Genomic DNA, 17,501 nt, shown 5'->3' with positions numbered 1-17,501 from the left:
ATTTTTCACAGTGTATAGCCTAAAGAAATGTAAGTTGGTTAAAGTGTATTACCAAAAAGTTACTGAGGTAACTCAAAGTGCGGGTCAGTTATTGTTGTCATCTGCTGAACTGCACTTAACAGACACTGACTGACTAGTTGCTCACTGTAACATGCCAAATATCTGAGCCAATGTGAGACTTCTTTCTTAAGTGCCTTTTATCAAAATTAATTTTGCTTTGAATGAGCTTTTTTATTTTCTACAGACCCAGTTTTAATCATCACTAGATATGCATTTTGCTTTCATATTATACTTTTTTACAATCATCCCAATTAGTCCACATCCAAAGAGAGATCCTCCAACTTTCTTTCAACAATTATAGTTGCTTATTATTGTGATCAGTAACTACCCTTTATGCAATGATATAAGAAGTATTTAAAACTATTGTATTCTGAAAAACTAACAAATATAGTGTTGACTTTTATATTTTCCACACAATTTCTAATCATATAATATGAACTCAGGCAAACAGTGGCCCCAAAAAGTATTTCAAGTCCCATTTAAAATTGTATATAAAACATAAAAATGTAAATAAATAATTAAAATATCAAATAAAGTGACATGTATTTAAAACAAAGATAACCACGCACACTTTTCCAGGTTGTTAGGTTTAAAAATATGAAACAACAAGATATACACTGATAAAAAAGATTACATTTTAATTTTAATTTGGCTAAAAATATACATTTTGGACACTTTCTGGTTGTGAAGAAACTGCTCAAAGGACTAAAGGACACTGGGACCAACTGATTAAATGTAATGGCATAAATGGCTAAGAAATGTGAAGTTAATTCTGAGGAAAAGTTGCAGCGTCATTAGTCTTCAGTGTGATGTAGTGTCCAAATACATTTTGGGGCCACTGTATATTATATCTTTGAAACTTTTTGTCAGGATTATTGTACAACTATGATGTCATACAACAGCATTACATAAAAGCTCTTTTACTGCATTGCTTGAACTTTCAGCTCGTAGTACAAATAAGCTGACGTGATCGGACAGTCACTGCTTGCACTTGGTAAGACTGCCAAATGCCATGTTGTTTTAAGATCCTAAGGCTATGGAAAAACTCCTTGCAAGCTGACTTACTGATTTATTTTTTTGTCTTTGAATGTATGTGTTCCCACATGCCTCACTCCCAAACCTCATCAATTCATTGTATTTGAAAACTCTGTGAATGTATTAAACTTTTACTGTCATTTATAAAATCAGCATATCTGAATTTTTTTTTTTTTTAATTATATTTAAAGGGTTAGTTCACCCAAAAATGAAAATTCTGTCAGTAATTACTCACCTTCATGTTGTTCCAACCCCGTAAGACTTTCGTTCATCTTCGGAACACAAATTAAGATATTTTTGATTAAATCTGAGAGCTGGATCACTCCTCCAGAGGCTTCTTAAGGGATCGAAACTGGCCGGCCCAAAAGTTATGAAAGACATCGTTAAAATAGTCTGAGTGACTACAGTGGCTCAATCTTACGTTTATCAAGCGACGAGAATACTTTTTGTGCGCAAACAAAACAAACAAAAATGACGACTTTATTCAACTATTCATTTCCTTCTCTGTGGGCCGTGATATTTCACGTAGTGATATTGCGCAAAGCTTCTAGGTTGTACGTCACACGTAGGCTCACTATTGGCCGACGCTGGTCATGTTCGTGATGCGTGACGTACAACCTAGAAGCTTTGCGTAGTTTCACTACGTGAAATCTCACGGCCCACAGAGAAGGAAATGATTAGTTGAATAAAGTCGTTATTTTTGTTTGTTTTTTTGTGCACAAAAAGTATTCTCGTCGCTTGATAAACGTAAGATTGAGCCACTGTAGTCACTCGGACTATTTTAACGATGTCTTTCATAACTTTTGGGCCGGTCAGTTTCGATCCCTTCAGAAGCCTATGGAGGAGTGATCCAGCTCTCAGATTTAATCAAAAATATCTTAATTTGTGTTCCGAAGATGAACGAAAGTCTTACGGGGTTGGAACAACATGAGGGTGAGTAATTACTGACAGAATTTTCATTTTTGGGTGAACTAGCCCTTTAAGGATGCTAATGTGTGATGTGAGTAACAGAGATTGTGTTCTGTAAAAAGATATGTTTAGTGCTGTGCTGTGGTATGGCATGGTATGTTATACTCCATCTAATCGAACTATTATAAATTATATTATGCATGGTAACCAGATATACACTTTTCTTTATACATTTACTTAAACAGCCCAATCTCAAGGTTTATGTAAAAAAAAAAAAAAAAAACGTGTTGGCACGTCAACTATTTTATTTACGCCTGTGTTACTTGCCTGTGCCTTTTATTGAAGTAGTTAATTTTCCTTTGAATAAGCTTTGTTTTTACAGACCCAATTTTTATCATCACTAGAGATGTATTTTACCCAATGCTTTCATTGTGAATGTTTTTTATTTGTTTGTTTTGTGTTACAATTATGCCAATAGAGTTATCCAGGGATGACATATTTTTGTAGGCCAAAACCTTTCGGGTTTTTGTCGAGGGAACCAGGGTGCAGTCTCGTGTAGCCAGACCTTTAGACCCACGGCAGAATGTTTGGACTCCATTGCAGCTTTCATTGGCCAAGGACTGACATGTAAAGCAACCAATCACAGTTTGCTCTGTTCCGTATCATGTTTAGGGACGTGAAAATGTAACGTCGCTGTCTTTACAATAACAGACCAGTGTTGAAAACTCTTGGTTGTATTTTAAAGAGTCTATGCTGCAAACTTTACATACTTTTGAAAATCCAGAGTTTAGCTGATCTGATAAGCACTCATTGTCACAGTTGTAAACACAACGGCTTGCTTCTTCCATCAGAGGGTTTGGCGTTACGGCATCTTTAGCCACTTTTCCACCTGACCGGTTCCAGTTATGTTTCCACTTGAGCTTGGTTTCGGCACGGCACGATTACAAACCGTTCTCGGCCTGGAAATCTCAGCATGTTTGTCTATCCGTGCCGAACCGTGCTGGTAGAATGCATATAGTGACATCGCCACTCAGGATTGGTCAATTGTCTGTTGCCTGGCTAGCAGTTTCTCTGTAGCTGGGTCCTTGGGTGTGACGTCTGAGACTAACCAGGGTGAGGCAAACTTCCAGGTTGGCCTACAAAAAGTACGCTACAGCACTCTATTAGTCAACAACCGAAAAAGAGATCCTTCAACGTTCTTGCAACAATTACTGTTGCTTTTTATTGTGATCAGTAACAACCCTTTATGCAATGAAATATGAAGTATTTATAACGATATATCCTGAAAAACTAACAAACTGCAATAATGTTCTTTTTAGAGACAGCATGGGGGTGGCAACAATTTAGTTTAATTTACTCGATGGCGGCCCCTGTTGGAAAAGGTATGTATGGCAGAAGAAATTTACCCTCCTGAAGCTATTTAATTATGCATTTTTATCTATTGTATTAAATTAAAAAACAATGAAATATGAATTACTTAATCTATAAACAAAGGGTCCAGTTAATTTATATATAAGCAGTATTGGGTTACAAACAGATAAGGGAGAGTTTCTGCTTTCTGGCTTGACTTTTATGCTTTCTTAAGAATAAGACACAACACGCAGAAGAAACTGTTTATTAACATGTAGTAGCGTTTCAATAAAAGAGATGTAAACATTGGTAGCATATCTTGTCTGGCAGTACCCATGGGCAGTACCTTCTGATCCCATGTGTCCTCCATTATGTTAAAAAGCGGCACATTTTATCCTGATGTGTGTGACGGCCCAGAAAGCAGAATTTAAATGTCAGGATGTGTTTTGCCACCTAAAAAAGTTTTGTAAACTAAAATCGGCTATAGGCTACAACTCGTTTTAATATATTCTCCAACAAAATTGGAATTCTGCTAGAGCCATAGGCTACATATTATTGTTTGTTAAATTGTCATTTAATGATCAATAATGACTAATCATAGACATATAAAAAATTGACACCGGGGTGTCAAAATAGCCAGGGATCTTTACTTCAGTACACGAATGAGAGTTATGTTGCCCGGACCAATATGGCGGCGCCGTTGACGTACGATCCAGTGGCCAATGAGGCGTCTGTATGTTGATGCCTGTCAGCGATTAGAAAAGTAACAGTTATCACCTGATAACGTCGTCTTCGTGCCGCTTCAAAAACGGACTGGACAAAACGTTTATGAATGAATAAGGATGTAGAGAAACTTTATTAGCAAATGAATTGTAAATATACAGTACATCGACAATTTAATTGTATGCTCGTGTGGGTCGTGCGCCTGCGCTGCAAAGCAGTACCCGGATAATTTAGTTTGTATGACGTAAAATAAGATGGCCGCGCAGTGGTGTTTATCTTATTGATACTCACGCACTGATCACAGACATGAAAAAGAGGCATTTAAATGCTCCGCAGTCTATTTTAAGCACGGATTATATTCATATTGTGCTATTCCTCTGATTTTTCCGATTTTTGTTGTGGGCGGAAGGACCGCATTTTGAGGATAGTTTAACATAAACATGGTAAACTGTTGAACCGCTTGCATTAAAGACAACAGTCTCGTTGATCTTCAGATAAAGCTGTAATTCTCTGGTTTAGGTTCACAAGCTTTTGTTTCTATTTATATAGATGAAGTGTAAATGTTTTGTGAAGTAAATGGTTGTAGAATGATTAGTTTCTTGTGCGAGAAGAACTTGTGTAAATTCTAGTCATGCCTGCGATTCACCGTCCATGTTTTGAACATTTGAAAGGATCTGGATGTTCAGTTTTATTTGTTTCGTTTCAGTCTGCCAAAGTGGACCGAAGGGAGAGAAGTGAGTCAAGTAGTTCTCACAGCAGAGGTGAGTTTCAAGACAGCTGAAAGGAAAGAAAATGTGGAGAACAGGATCACTAGCCGAACATGCAGGAATCATTTTGCTTACAGTGTTTTAAATGTATCAACAGGAAGAGAAAACCGGAAGCGGGCAAGGAGCCGTAGCAGGTCGTCCTCATCATCTTCCAGTTCTTCATCTTCCTCCTCCTCCTCGTCATCATCCTCTTCTTCACGCTCTTCTTCCAGCAGTTCAACGTCACATAGTAACTCCAGCTCCAGTAACTCAGGTAAGTTCAATTCAAAATACTATATTAAATCATTTACTCATTGAAAAAAGCAATTAATAAAAGTCTTGCTTCACTCTCAAGTGTATAGTCCTTAAAAATAAATTATGTAGGTGTAAAACTGCACATACTTCATTAACAGGAAAGAGGAAATAATTTAAATTGATAAAATAAAGATTTATGATGTAGCAGATGAGATGCAAGAAATGTCAATGTGTTTTGTGCTTCTGCTGCCAGATTCTTGCAAAAAGCAAAGCAAATCTTCAAAGAAAGGGAAAGAGAGACATGGCAAAAAGGTATGGATGAATCTGTACATTTGTGTACTTCGGTCAAGAGCAAGTATTAAAGGACAGTTCTCACAAAAGTAAAATTTCTGTAATGTAATAACATAGAATGACCAGGGACTGTCAGGTTCCAAAATAAGTTTTTGTATTTGATTTATTATTTTAGAAAGGAAGAAAAGAGAAGATACGCAAGCGAAAGAAGGAAAAGGGACACAAAGAGCAGGACGACAGCTCTGGACCTGTTCAGATTTCAAAGGTGCTCGACTCAAAACCTCATATTGGGCATCATATTTGAGCAATGTACCGTGGTGTTTTTTTTTGTTGTTTTGTTTTTTGTAAAAAGTGATATAACAGAATTTCTGTCATCCCCAGTATCTTAAGGAAAAGAAGAAAAGTGGCAAGTACAGTATGATATCAGGAAAAAAGATTAAAATGAAAGTGAAAAAATCAAAGAAAGACAAGCAGGTGAGTTTTGTCGTTGTTGTGATATTACACATCATGAAAGAAATGCATGATTAAACATTTGATTTTTAAGAGGACCTATTATGCTCTTTTATAGTTTCAACTTTCTATAGAGTGTAATGTTGCTGTTTTAATAATTTGCCATTTAAATAAAATGCCATTTAAATAATTCCCGCCCAAGGCATACGGAAAAATGGGACGAGGCCTGGTTGAGTTGTGTTAGTTGTGTGTTAAAACACACGGGTTATGGTCAGGGGTGTGACATTTCCCAAACACGCTCAAAGCGGTTGACCAATCACAACACACTGTCCAGCCGACCAATCAGAGCACAATGCGCCTTTCGGAAGGAGGGGCTTCATAGAGACAGAACTAAACGGAGCGCTATGGAAAACAACAGTCAAACCAAAATTTATTCAGACACCTTCAACATTTCTCACATTATCACAGTTTATTCGCTATAGTTTTGAAAATGGTAATAAAATATGACAAGAACTCACAGTTATCAAATCAGTTGATATGTCACTTTATTTTGCTATCCTCACTTACATAAATTAACTATAGTGTCCTAGTAAAAAATGATATCTGGTGTCTGAATCATTTTTGATTTGACTGTATTCTTGTAGACCCTAAAAACGAAATCAAGACTTTGTAAAAGGGCATAATATGGACTCTTAATTAAAGCTCCAGTCCGTAACTTTTTTAAGTAAAAAATAATCCAAAATAATTATATTTAAAAAAACTTATTCTGCCAGTGGTCAAAACTATCTGCTTGCCATAGCTAGATTCAAAACGGTTAGCTTGTAATAATGATTTTAATTCCAGTGGTACTGGTGGGTTTCCGCGGGAAATTCGAGCATGTCTTTGCGTCATGACGTCACACCCGTACACATAAAGAAGGAGTTTCGGCTAGCCGGCTATACTGCGCGTGACGAGATGTTTAGATGTATAGGCTTTTCTCGCAGCACTTTACATAATTAAACTTATGGCATCCAGAAAGATCCAGACAACAATCATCAGTGTCAACTGGAGATTCAGCAGTTATAAAACCCAAAAGACTTCGTACTTCGGATTTAAGGTGGCTAGAGAAAGAGAAAGAAACCGTCTCATGCGAACACAAGGATTTAAACATCGGCGGGGCTTTTGAAAAGTGTGTGAACTCCGTGTTTTGAAGGGGTTCAAAACGGAAGAAGAGACGGCTTTTTTCTGCTGAACAAGTAAGACATTTCAATAGTTCAATCGTGTAACAGTACGTTTTCTTAATTCACACAGTTATGGAGTTTCCTTTGTTGTGCCTTTCTCGTTTTGCTATTATGGAGAATATGAATTCTGAACTACACAGGTAACCATAAAACACATTAAATTTAACATTAGTCACGCAATGCTGATGTGATGTTGTTAACATGAACAATTTGAGAACAAAGTAGGCTATAATTTGCACGGTTGCTGTAAATCACGTTGATTAAATCTAACGAAGCTTATCATGTCGAATGCTTTTTCCCCCTTAGTTGGTCAGAGAACAAAAATGGATGTTACTTACTTGTTCAGAAGACATTTTCTTATGAAAATTCTTATGTTGGTCAAACTTTCAAAAAGTGAATCTGTGATTCTGTATGCCAGTATCCACACAGCGCGGTGACTGACAGCAGCACTCGCCTCAAAGCACTGTGTTCATCCGCGCTGTTTCATGCCGATTTACAACCCACGTAAAGATGATAATTCCGCGAATCACTGCAGTTACAGACTTCGAACAGAGAGATGGCGACAAAGAGGAAAAGCTACGGACTGCAGCTTTAAAAGAGTGAAATGCATATTATTTTCTCTGCTTTTGTTCTCATTTCTGATTAAAATGTAAATCAGTTGTGCACAGATCTATCATCCAGCTGTTTCTTTTCTTTAAAACAGATGGACAAAAACAGAGCTGAACTGCTGGAGTTCTTAAACTCCACCTTCTGATTCAGTCCAGAGTCCAGACCTGGAACTACAGAACCAGTTTTTTTTTTTTTATTATTCACCTGACCACCACTCAGGGAAAGATCATCTTCAACTATTAATGTTGTTGCCTGATGTTATACATTGACAATTCCTTTCCATAAATTCTTCATGTAGATAATTGTTGTCCTTTTTTTAATTCCAGGCTGTGTCCTGCAGTACTTATGTTATGTGTCTGATAAAACTGTACCCTATGAGAACTGTAGCTTGGGTGTGACATTGTTACATGTTACTGAAATTGTATAAAAAAAAAAATAAGTATTCTTGTATTCTCATTTTTAAATGCAAAGCTCAAGTAAATAATAATTGAATCAGTAAGGAAATGTTCTGAGAGATGCAGAAAGATGTTATGTGATTGATATATGAACAGTTTGGCCTGATTCACCTGGGAAATTAAGGTTGTATTTTACTTTCTTTCTTTTTTTTTAAACAATTTAAATTTGAAACATCATTGTGGTGGTGTTGTTCCAATGGTGTTTCCCTTGTTATCCTGATAATCTGCATTTACTGCGGTGATCCGCCGAATGCAAAGGCGCCACCAACAGGTTGTGGAGATCTGCCATTGTGAATCATGTGCATCTGATCGTTCTCATGACAATAGGTTATTGTTAAATAAATCGTGTCCTTTATTTTATAGTCTCAAACAGGTTTTGATGCCACATAAATCATCAGCAATGCATTTAAGTACTGAGTAATATTAAGCAACTACATGTACTTACTTTGGGGTTAGGGTAGGATTAGGTTGAGGGTTAGTTGCATGTAATTATGCATAAGTTACTGTTATTACTATGGTAAGTATATGTAACAAGGACACTGTAAAATAAAGTGTTACTTTTTATAGCTGGGGAAGTGTTTGAAGATACTTTTATTTTCCACAGGCTTTGTTGCTGCATGAATTAATACACATTAATCAGCATCCAAGCACTCTTACACACATTTCTTTGTCAACAGACAAAAACTTTAGCTATATTGTTATATTCATCATATATAGTACTAGTATAGGTATATAGTTTATAATGCATTTTCTCACTATTGTCATGTTTGGGGGATACATTCCTGAAGATATTTGAGAAAGTTTGGAATTCAGTTCTGCAGTTACACAGTTATTTTGATGGTTCCCTTTAGACATTCTGTTGATTATAAGTAACGTTGCACCTGCATGTCTACAAACTCAGAGTATTAGTAGACGGTTAGGGTAGAATGCCTTTTGGGGGAGCATCAAAATAAACTGTAACCAGTTCCTCTACTTGACAGCTCTCATATCAATGCATTTTAAAACCTAACGAAATTCCTTAAAATGTTCTTCAGCCTACTGTGTAATTGCTAATATATTTGCTAATAAAACGGCATTGGGGTGGGACAAATCAGAATCTTTAGGTCCTTGTTATTGTTAGTCAAAAAGAGAGCATTTTATTTGGCAACATTTGGATATGCCTATGTGTCATCAATATTATTTGGTCAGAAGAGAAACCTGTCCATTTTAAATTATATATGTATATATAAACATGAAATTTTGGAACTTTTAGAAGTACATCAGCATGGCCTCCTAACTAGACATTAGCTAATGTGCAACATCATTGTTTGAGCAAGGGAAGGTTGGTACTCTTTAGAAAGAACGTGAAAGGTATAATTGTCTTTTACAATAATCAAAAAAGTATAAGATACAATAGAGGCATTTGTTAAAAATGTAGGTTATCGTCACTGTATCGCAGTATCAAAGCTCTTTTATTTTTTCCAGCACAATAAAAACGTATATTGTTCTTATAGTGCAACATCCTAAATTCTACAGTTACACTGATTGTACTGTGACTCAAATTTAAATGTCTTGCAAACACCTCATTACTTACTCAATTGCACATACATTGTAAGACAACAAGAAAAAAAATCTATAAAATCACAAGTATCTGAACATTTCCACACCAAATACAGGCCCACTTGGTTTGAAAAAGGGGACGATGCTAATAAAAAGCTAAAAACTAGACCTGCACTGGAATATATTAAAAAATAATAATAATAATAATTTTAAACCATAAAGGTCATATAAAAACTTTTTTCAAGGGAAAATTTGTATCATTTCAGACTAACAAATTTAATCTAATGGTGAGTGACCAGATAAATATATCTTATTCTATTTTAGGAATTTACAGCACAAATTCAAAAATAAACTGGGTTTATGATCTGTAATCCTTGTAAGACTTATTGATTTGTGATGCGTTGCTTATAAAACTTCAGTTTTATTTCCCAACATGAACATGCCTCTTGCCTCCATGCTTAGACCTCGGAATATAGACACGCTGGAAGTGAAGGTGATGCTGGGAAGATCAGTCAGTCGTTGACTTGGACCGGATCCCGCTGAATCCCACTCACAGACACTCAAGCTTTACCATTGATTCCCTTGTGCCGGATCTCTGGCATGCTCCACACGCGCTGCGCTTTCTCCGCTGTCAGGCTAAGGCCCTTCTCAACATCCTCACACACAGTCTTGACGTCCATGCCATCTTCCTCTGAGCCGTAACTGCTCGATTTCAGTCCCAAGGTGCTGCCGAAAGGGTTGATCCGCACGCGAGACTTGAAGTTCATCAGCGACAGGCTTATGGAGCGTCTGTTGTTCCCCTGGTGGGTCAGACGCTGAGCCTCCTGCTCCTCATGAACGCGCTCAAGTGTTTCCACAAGCACAGAACGGAAGAGTCCGGAAACCTCTTGCACCTCAGGTTCGTTCTCCATCAGCACCTGCCGAAACCTGTGAAGAGAGGAAGGTTTTATAACACTGTTGTCCAAGGAGCTTCATGTCATTGAAAACGTTTATTTCATGATGTACCATCCTGCTCAGTCCAACAAAGTGCATTTATTGAAACTAAGCTGTTAAACATCTCTTTCTAAAACCTGTGCTTTGTAACATGTGCTGAAGTAAATGTTGTAAATGCTTTCTGGTCGTGAGCGTAATACGCCAAGATTTCGAAGAAACGTGCTAAACAACATGACTTGCGTCTCCACAAGGATCCTATGAGATCCTGTTTCTGCCTCAGAGTAAAACATAAATAGGTCATTGTGAGATAAAGTCACATTACGACATGTAAAGTCATTATTACGAAACAACTGCTTATATATAAAGTGACAATGTGAGATATTAAGTTGCAATTGGAAGCTATAATGTTGCAATTGTGAGATATGAAGTCAAAATCAAAGCAAGAATCAAAGCAACAATTGTGAGATTTAAAGGCACAGTTTGAAAATATAGTCACAATTGCAATATATATAGGCACATTATGAGATGTAAAGCCAGAATTAAGAGAAACCTTCTCCACTGGTCATATTACACAGCACAAAACATCAGCCTATCTTCACCATGTTAATTGTCACCTGTGGTCCCTATGGGAGCAAACATAAGCCCTTGAGTCAGAGTAAACTAAGATGTTCTTAGGGAGTCTTAAAATAGGTTTCCAAGCAAGGTTCTCCAACTAAATCAATGAATCAGTTCTTAATCTTCCTTCTCATTCTTTCATTAATCATTACAGTCCTCTAAAAACTCTCACTTTTCACAGGTCCTCATGGGAAGGGCTAGATCATCCTACGCTTCTTCAAAAAAAGTTTTCTCTGACAAAGTTGTAGGAATAACTTAAAGGATTTTAAGGATAGTTTGCTTGAAACTGAAAATTCCGTCAATATTTACTCAACCTTACGTTGTTCCAAACTTGTATGCAGTTATTTGTTATTTGTACACTAGATCTTCAGTTCAGTGATCATAGGCTGTCAAACTCCAAAAACTACACACACAAAAATCACCATAAAAGTAGTCCAAACCTTCTAATCTAAAGCCATACAATAACTTGCTGAGAGGAAGAGTCAGTCAAGTCACTTTTATTTATATAGCGTTTTATACAAGACTGTTTCAAAGCAGCTTTACAGTGATAAATAGGTTATAATGAATTAATGATGCAAAAATGTAAAGCAGCTCTGAAAAGACAATAATAAACAGTCATTATTCAAGTGAAATCAGTTCAGTGTTGATTCAGTTTGGTTCAATAACTGTGTAAAGAAACGCATAATTCAGATGGTGCTTTCACAATGCTTTTTGTCCTTTTTAACCCTTAAATGCTTGAATGTTTCGCCAATCATTATTACATAGTCGGGTCTTTAGTGATATACAGTATAACCTACCTGTCACAATAATATACAACTCTCCTGATATTAGAGTAACAATTCGCCTTTGGCTAAGCCCCGCCCCCCTTAGTTACTGTTGCTACGTCCGACAAACAAACTTCATCTGGGCTCTGGTATCAACATGGCTTATGCTGTGACAGCTCTTCCTGCTGAAATTTTATCAAACCTTTATAAAGCAGCAAATAAAGTGTCCGATAGAAGTAGGCAAAAGGGGCTGCGATATACGTTCGAAGGCTATATTCACGACATACAGGTGAAACCCAAGGAACAACAAGGCATCCAAATAGAGGCAAAAGCATACCGGTCACAGTCAAAAAATGAACCACCGCATATCCTACTAATCGAGACGGAGGCTGGGACTAACAATATCAAGGAGCAACACTGTTCATGCAAAGCTGGGTAGGTCTCTATTCACTTCTATAATCGTTATTACAAAGCAAACGGACTACGCGAGTATAACGTTGTATTTATTAGCAGCGTGTGCTAGACGACACTTGTCAGGATTTGACTTCGGTTTTGGGAAGGGAAAAAAACACACACCCCCCTCCAACCTCTCTGGGAAACGCGTATCTGTGTTACAAATGCCCCAGGCACAACGTTTAACCATATTTTTGATAAAACTACGACGGTAATAGCCTGCCGATACCAAAAATATGAGACGCCTGTGTTAAAGTCAATGGAGCGCTGTGAAAAAGTGTCGGACCTCTGTGGGAGCTCGTTCTTGGCTGCGCTGTGATTGGTCAATCTACATTCTAGGGAGTGGCTTAGCCAAAGGCGAATTACAGAAGAATAAAATAATGCTTTTTTTTTTACCTTATGGAGCTTTGAAGGGTTTGTCGTTGCAAACTTTTCTTCCTCCGCAGAAAACAAATATATTTTGAAGAATGTTGGTAACTGAACCACTTTGGTTACAATGGACTTCCATTGTACGGACAAAATATATATATTTTTTTTTAAACTGTAATGTTCCACAGAAGAAAGAAAGTCATAAAGGTTTGGAGCGACAAAGGAAATGATGACAGAATTTTCAATTTTGGGTGAACTATCCCTTTAATCCATTGGTGTTGTTTATAAGTGAAGGGGGGCTGAACAAAAACAAAAAAAAAATGGTTGCCATGCTGTTGCCACCCGAACAGAAAGGAACATCGTCAGTTGGGGCTTTTCTGAATCTGTCAGGTGTGTATCCCGTGAGGCCTGTGTGTGATTTACAATTATCACTTCAGAAGGTTAGAGCTTAGCTCACCTATAGAAAAAAAAGCATAGCGGTCTTTGTGCACTTACTAGAGACATCACAAAGACGGCTTAGTAAACTAATTACCCAGATCAACCTCCCCTAAACCTGCAGTGACGAACATCCTCATGTTGAAAACAAAAGGCGTAATATGGAGCGTTTAACCCATCTGTCTCACCTTTGTATTGCAGGCCCGCAGTATGCTGGTGGTACTTTGCTACACAGGTCCTCCAGGCCCAGTTTCTCTCCTTGGCTGATGTCGTACGAGGTGCGTGGGGCGCTCATGAGCCAGCTGTAGTCCACGCCGCTCTTCAGCCTGCGGTATTCATTGTCTCGCTCCCGCTGCAGCCTCTCGGCCTCTTTCATCTGCCAGCTCAGTTCCAGCATCAGGGTGTCCACAACTACTTCAGACGGCTCACGCCGCGGGCTACGATTGTACGGCTCGTTCCAGCTGAACCACGACATGCTCGGTCACAGGCCCTCTGCTGTTCACTTTTACCTGTAGGGGTACAGTAAAAGTTGACCTGGTTGCATAAAACAAAGAGTAATTCAGGTTGTGTTCTGGTCATTTTGACTAGGAGACATTTTTCCTTTTCCCCTGAAAATGCTAGTTAATGTTATCGCATTGAACTAAAACTTTGCTACCAAATTGACTTTGCTCACAATTTTGGTACCGTGTTACACTTTTGATGTTCCAGTTCAAAAATAGCCTGGCCAACAAAAAAAAAATTAATAATTGCGGTAACACTTTAGTTTAGGGTCCAATTCTCACTAAGTAATTGCTTATTAGCATGAATATTGCTAGGATATTGGCTGTTTATTAGTACATCTAAAGTAGATATTACTGTCTTATTAATACATCCCTTAATCTTACCCAATACCTAAACTTAACTGTCAGAAGCAAGGCTAGAACAAAGCTGTTAGGGGCTGAATGAAGGAGAAGGTAGAGGACCCAGTTGCAGAAACGAGAGCTCAGTCATGGAATACACTCAATGTCTCATTTAATTAATTAAGGAAGTAATTCCAAAACAGAATCCCCAAATGTTCCAATGAGTCAAAACAAAAAAATCCAAGAGAGGGTCCAGAAACAAAGGGTAAAGAGGTTTCCCAAAAGGGAAATTAAAAAACTTCCATGGGAAAAAATAAGGACAACAAAATGGAAAAAGTCAGGTAATCAAACAGAACAAATAAGTCCAGAGAAAATCACAGGAGGACTTTACCAAAATACTGAAGAGGTTGGTCTCCACATTACAAACACTGCGCAAAAAAACAGAGGAACAGAGCAACTTAAATACACTCACAGGAAATGAGGCACAGGTGAGAACAATAGCACATGATAAAATGGCGGGGAACTGAAATGAAACACAATGAGGGACTCTAGTCCATAAACCTAACACATATACCTTATCTATTAGTAATTAGGAGTTTATTGAGGCAAAAGTGGTAGTTAATAGTTGGAAAATAGTGAGAATTGGACCCTAATCTAAAGTGTGACCAAAATTTCATATAAATCTCTCATTATGCTTTGTTATTGCCAAATATTGGATTCAATCTTTTTATCAACTTTTTTATTTGAGTTAGGACAGGTTTTGAACTCGTTGATCGGAGCGTTTGAGTGAATAAAGTTTACTCGAGCTTATTCACCAAAAAAAAAACTGACATCAATGAGGCCGTTATCAATCAGTTCTAAAACGAAATACAAAATCTGTGCTAATTGAAACAAAATTAGTTGACAAAAAGATTGAATCCAGTGTTTGGCGATAATGAGAGATTAACAACCAATTTAAAAGCCAGTCATTTTTTACCAGGAACACCAAATCTGGTAAAGGATTTTCACAACAAATGTTGTGTGTAAAATAGATGATGGGACTCTGGGATTTGTGTTTTTGTAGACCTAACGCCTTTCCTTTTTCATTTCACCTTGCAATTTGTCCTAAAGTGGTTGAGAATGGAAAAATGTAGAACAAAATGAGAAGAACCCTGAACTCTACATTTTTCCATTCTCAAGCACAATAGGACAAATTCCCAATCCTAAACCTTTCAGACAGACAAACCTCTCAGGTCCTTTCCTCTACAGAATCTGTTTTGATGTGAATTTGTAAAGGACGCTGACCCAGATTTTACCAGACATCAGGTGGTGACCAAACATGGTAGATATCTATTTATTGTACAAAAGTAAACGTAAGGTCTTAAATTCAAATTCATTAATATTACCTTATCAAACTATATGCAAAATGGTAAACTTGATCAAGAAAACATTTAACAAGTGTCTCTTGAATTTCAATGTTTTCATGCTCTTAGCTCTTAGGATGAGGGCATGTCACGTAACCATGGACAGGTTGCTCTAGGTAATTTGGCTAGCTTCTACCGATTGATTTTGGGCCAAAATACTGACGCACAGAATGAGACATCAACAACAAAAGATACAAAGAATGTTTTCCCTCCATTTAAAACCTATATATTTATATTCTTACTTACTATGGTTACTATTAGTTGCATTTTATTAGTTGCATTTAGCCATACCACTACAAAGGATTTACTTTCAAACTATTTTCACTCAGAAATGGGCAATACATTTTCCAAAAAAAAATCCACAAACGGCAAGTAACACATTACATTAAATGTGACATTTTGAAGTAGAAAGACTGAAATAGTATTTTCTTGTGATTCATACTCCAATAATTTTTTTTTATGTATCTTATCTTATCTTATCTTAACATCATAACATTAATATTATTATAATTTTTTAATGGATCATTATGTGATCCATCAAAAAGAGATGATTGTGGCTTAAATGCTGAAATGAAAAACATTTTAAGCTTCTAAACTAAAAGTACTATCATCAATGTCCACCTGATACCAGTAACATCACTGTAAATCACTGCCGATGATTCTCAAAATGCAAAGTTTGTCATCTCAAAACGTGTTGAATTCATCACTCTTGTGTTTTCTTTCTCTTTGTCCACCCACCCACTCCTCCGCCATTCTCTTTTGCCATCTCCTCTTAATTAATTTCTCATTTGCTCGTTCTCCTTACCTTGATAAGTGATCCGGTTGTCTTGTAGGGCTTGTAGTTGTGCAATGGCCCAGGTCACATTTCCTCTTTGAGATTGCTCTGAAGTGCCTTTCTGTTTTCGGTTGCTATAGCGATGCTCCCAAAGCCTATTCTGCCACATGCATCATCAGCTGAAAGGCAGCAGACGGGATGGGAGGGCAGGAGAGAGGGGGAGGACGGGTCATGCGCTGCATAAACAGATTATGAGCGTGTGTGGGCTATGAGGTCATGTGACTAAGACGAGTAATCTTGTAAACAAGCTTTATTCTCTTTTTTTATTAATTGTAATCAGCATTTTAGGAAAGCCATCCTCCTGTAAACGAGCTCATCTGAACCATTGGAATGTTTTTATAGCTTAGAGAGCAATTACGTGACATTAAAACTGCAATTTTCAACATCTGATGATCATGATATTTAGCATGATTTGAGAATGTTCCAAAAAATCATGAGCCTGAATGCAAGCCAGCAAAAGTTCACATGCTACTGACAAAATATGTTCTAAGAGAGTTGTCGTTAAAGGGTTAGTTCACCCCAAAATTAAAATGCTGTCATCATTTACTCACCCTCATGTCATTCGAAATCAATAAGACTTTCGTTCAATTTCTTTTTAATGAACTCTGAGAGCTTTGTGCCCCTCCATTGACAGTCTAAGCAACTACCTCTTTGATGCTTAAAAAAGATTGTAAAAAAACTAATCCATATGAATTGGTTTAGTCCAAATTTTCTGAAGAGAGTGAAGAAGCTCAACCGAATTTGCTTGACGCGCAAGAACAAACCTCATTGGTTCTTGCTGAAGCTCAAACGTGCTGCGTATACAAGAATGAACCTCATTGGTTCTTGCTGAAGCTCAAACGTGCTGCGTATACAAGAATGAACCTCATTGGCTCTTGCTGAAGCTCAAACGTGCTGCGTATACAAGAATGAACCTCATTGGTTCTTGAGGAAGCTCAAACGTGCTCCGTAACACGAGAATGAACCTCATTGGTTCTTGCAGAAGCTCAAACGTGCTGCGTAACACGAGAATTAACCTCATTGGTTCTTGCTGAAGCTCAAACGTGCTGCGTAACACAAGAATGAACCTCATTGCTTCTTGCTGAAGCTCAAACGTGCTGCGTAACACAAGAATGAACCTCATTGCTTCTTGCTGAAGCTCAATTGGCTGCGTAACACGAGAATGAACCTCATTGGTTCTTGCTGAAGCTCAAACGTACTGCGTAACACGAGA

General features: G+C 37.5%; 2 protein-coding genes across 2 annotated transcripts; one reads left to right on the top strand and one right to left on the bottom strand.

The window, feature by feature from the left end:
• Positions 1-4,307: 4,307 nt before the first annotated feature.
• Positions 4,308-8,250, top strand: si:ch211-22i13.2 (uncharacterized protein LOC553945 homolog). Its single transcript, XM_056262683.1, has 7 exons — positions 4,308-4,520; positions 4,784-4,838; positions 4,942-5,097; positions 5,332-5,390; positions 5,545-5,634; positions 5,751-5,843; positions 7,743-8,250. The coding sequence occupies exons 1-7, from the start codon at positions 4,518-4,520 to the stop codon at positions 7,791-7,793; spliced, it is 507 nt and encodes a 168-aa protein (XP_056118658.1). The 5' UTR covers positions 4,308-4,517; the 3' UTR covers positions 7,794-8,250.
• Positions 8,251-9,861: 1,611 nt separating this feature from the next.
• On the bottom strand, positions 9,862-16,439 carry rd3 (retinal degeneration 3, GUCY2D regulator). The gene is made up of 3 exons (XM_056262682.1): positions 16,259-16,439; positions 13,400-13,720; positions 9,862-10,569 (listed from the first exon to the last, which is right to left on the bottom strand). Exons 2-3 carry the CDS (start codon positions 13,684-13,686, stop codon positions 10,203-10,205), a joined length of 654 nt encoding a protein of 217 aa, XP_056118657.1. The 5' UTR covers positions 13,687-13,720; positions 16,259-16,439; the 3' UTR covers positions 9,862-10,202.
• Between the last annotated feature and the right edge of the window lie 1,062 nt (positions 16,440-17,501).

The sequence above is a fragment of the Rhinichthys klamathensis genome, unplaced genomic scaffold (assembly GCF_029890125.1).
Source record: "Rhinichthys klamathensis goyatoka isolate OS25496 unplaced genomic scaffold, OSU_Roscu_1.1 h1tg000196l_1, whole genome shotgun sequence".
Lineage (NCBI taxonomy): Eukaryota > Metazoa > Chordata > Actinopteri > Cypriniformes > Leuciscidae > Rhinichthys > Rhinichthys klamathensis.
This window is presented reverse-complemented; position numbering and strand designations above follow the sequence as displayed.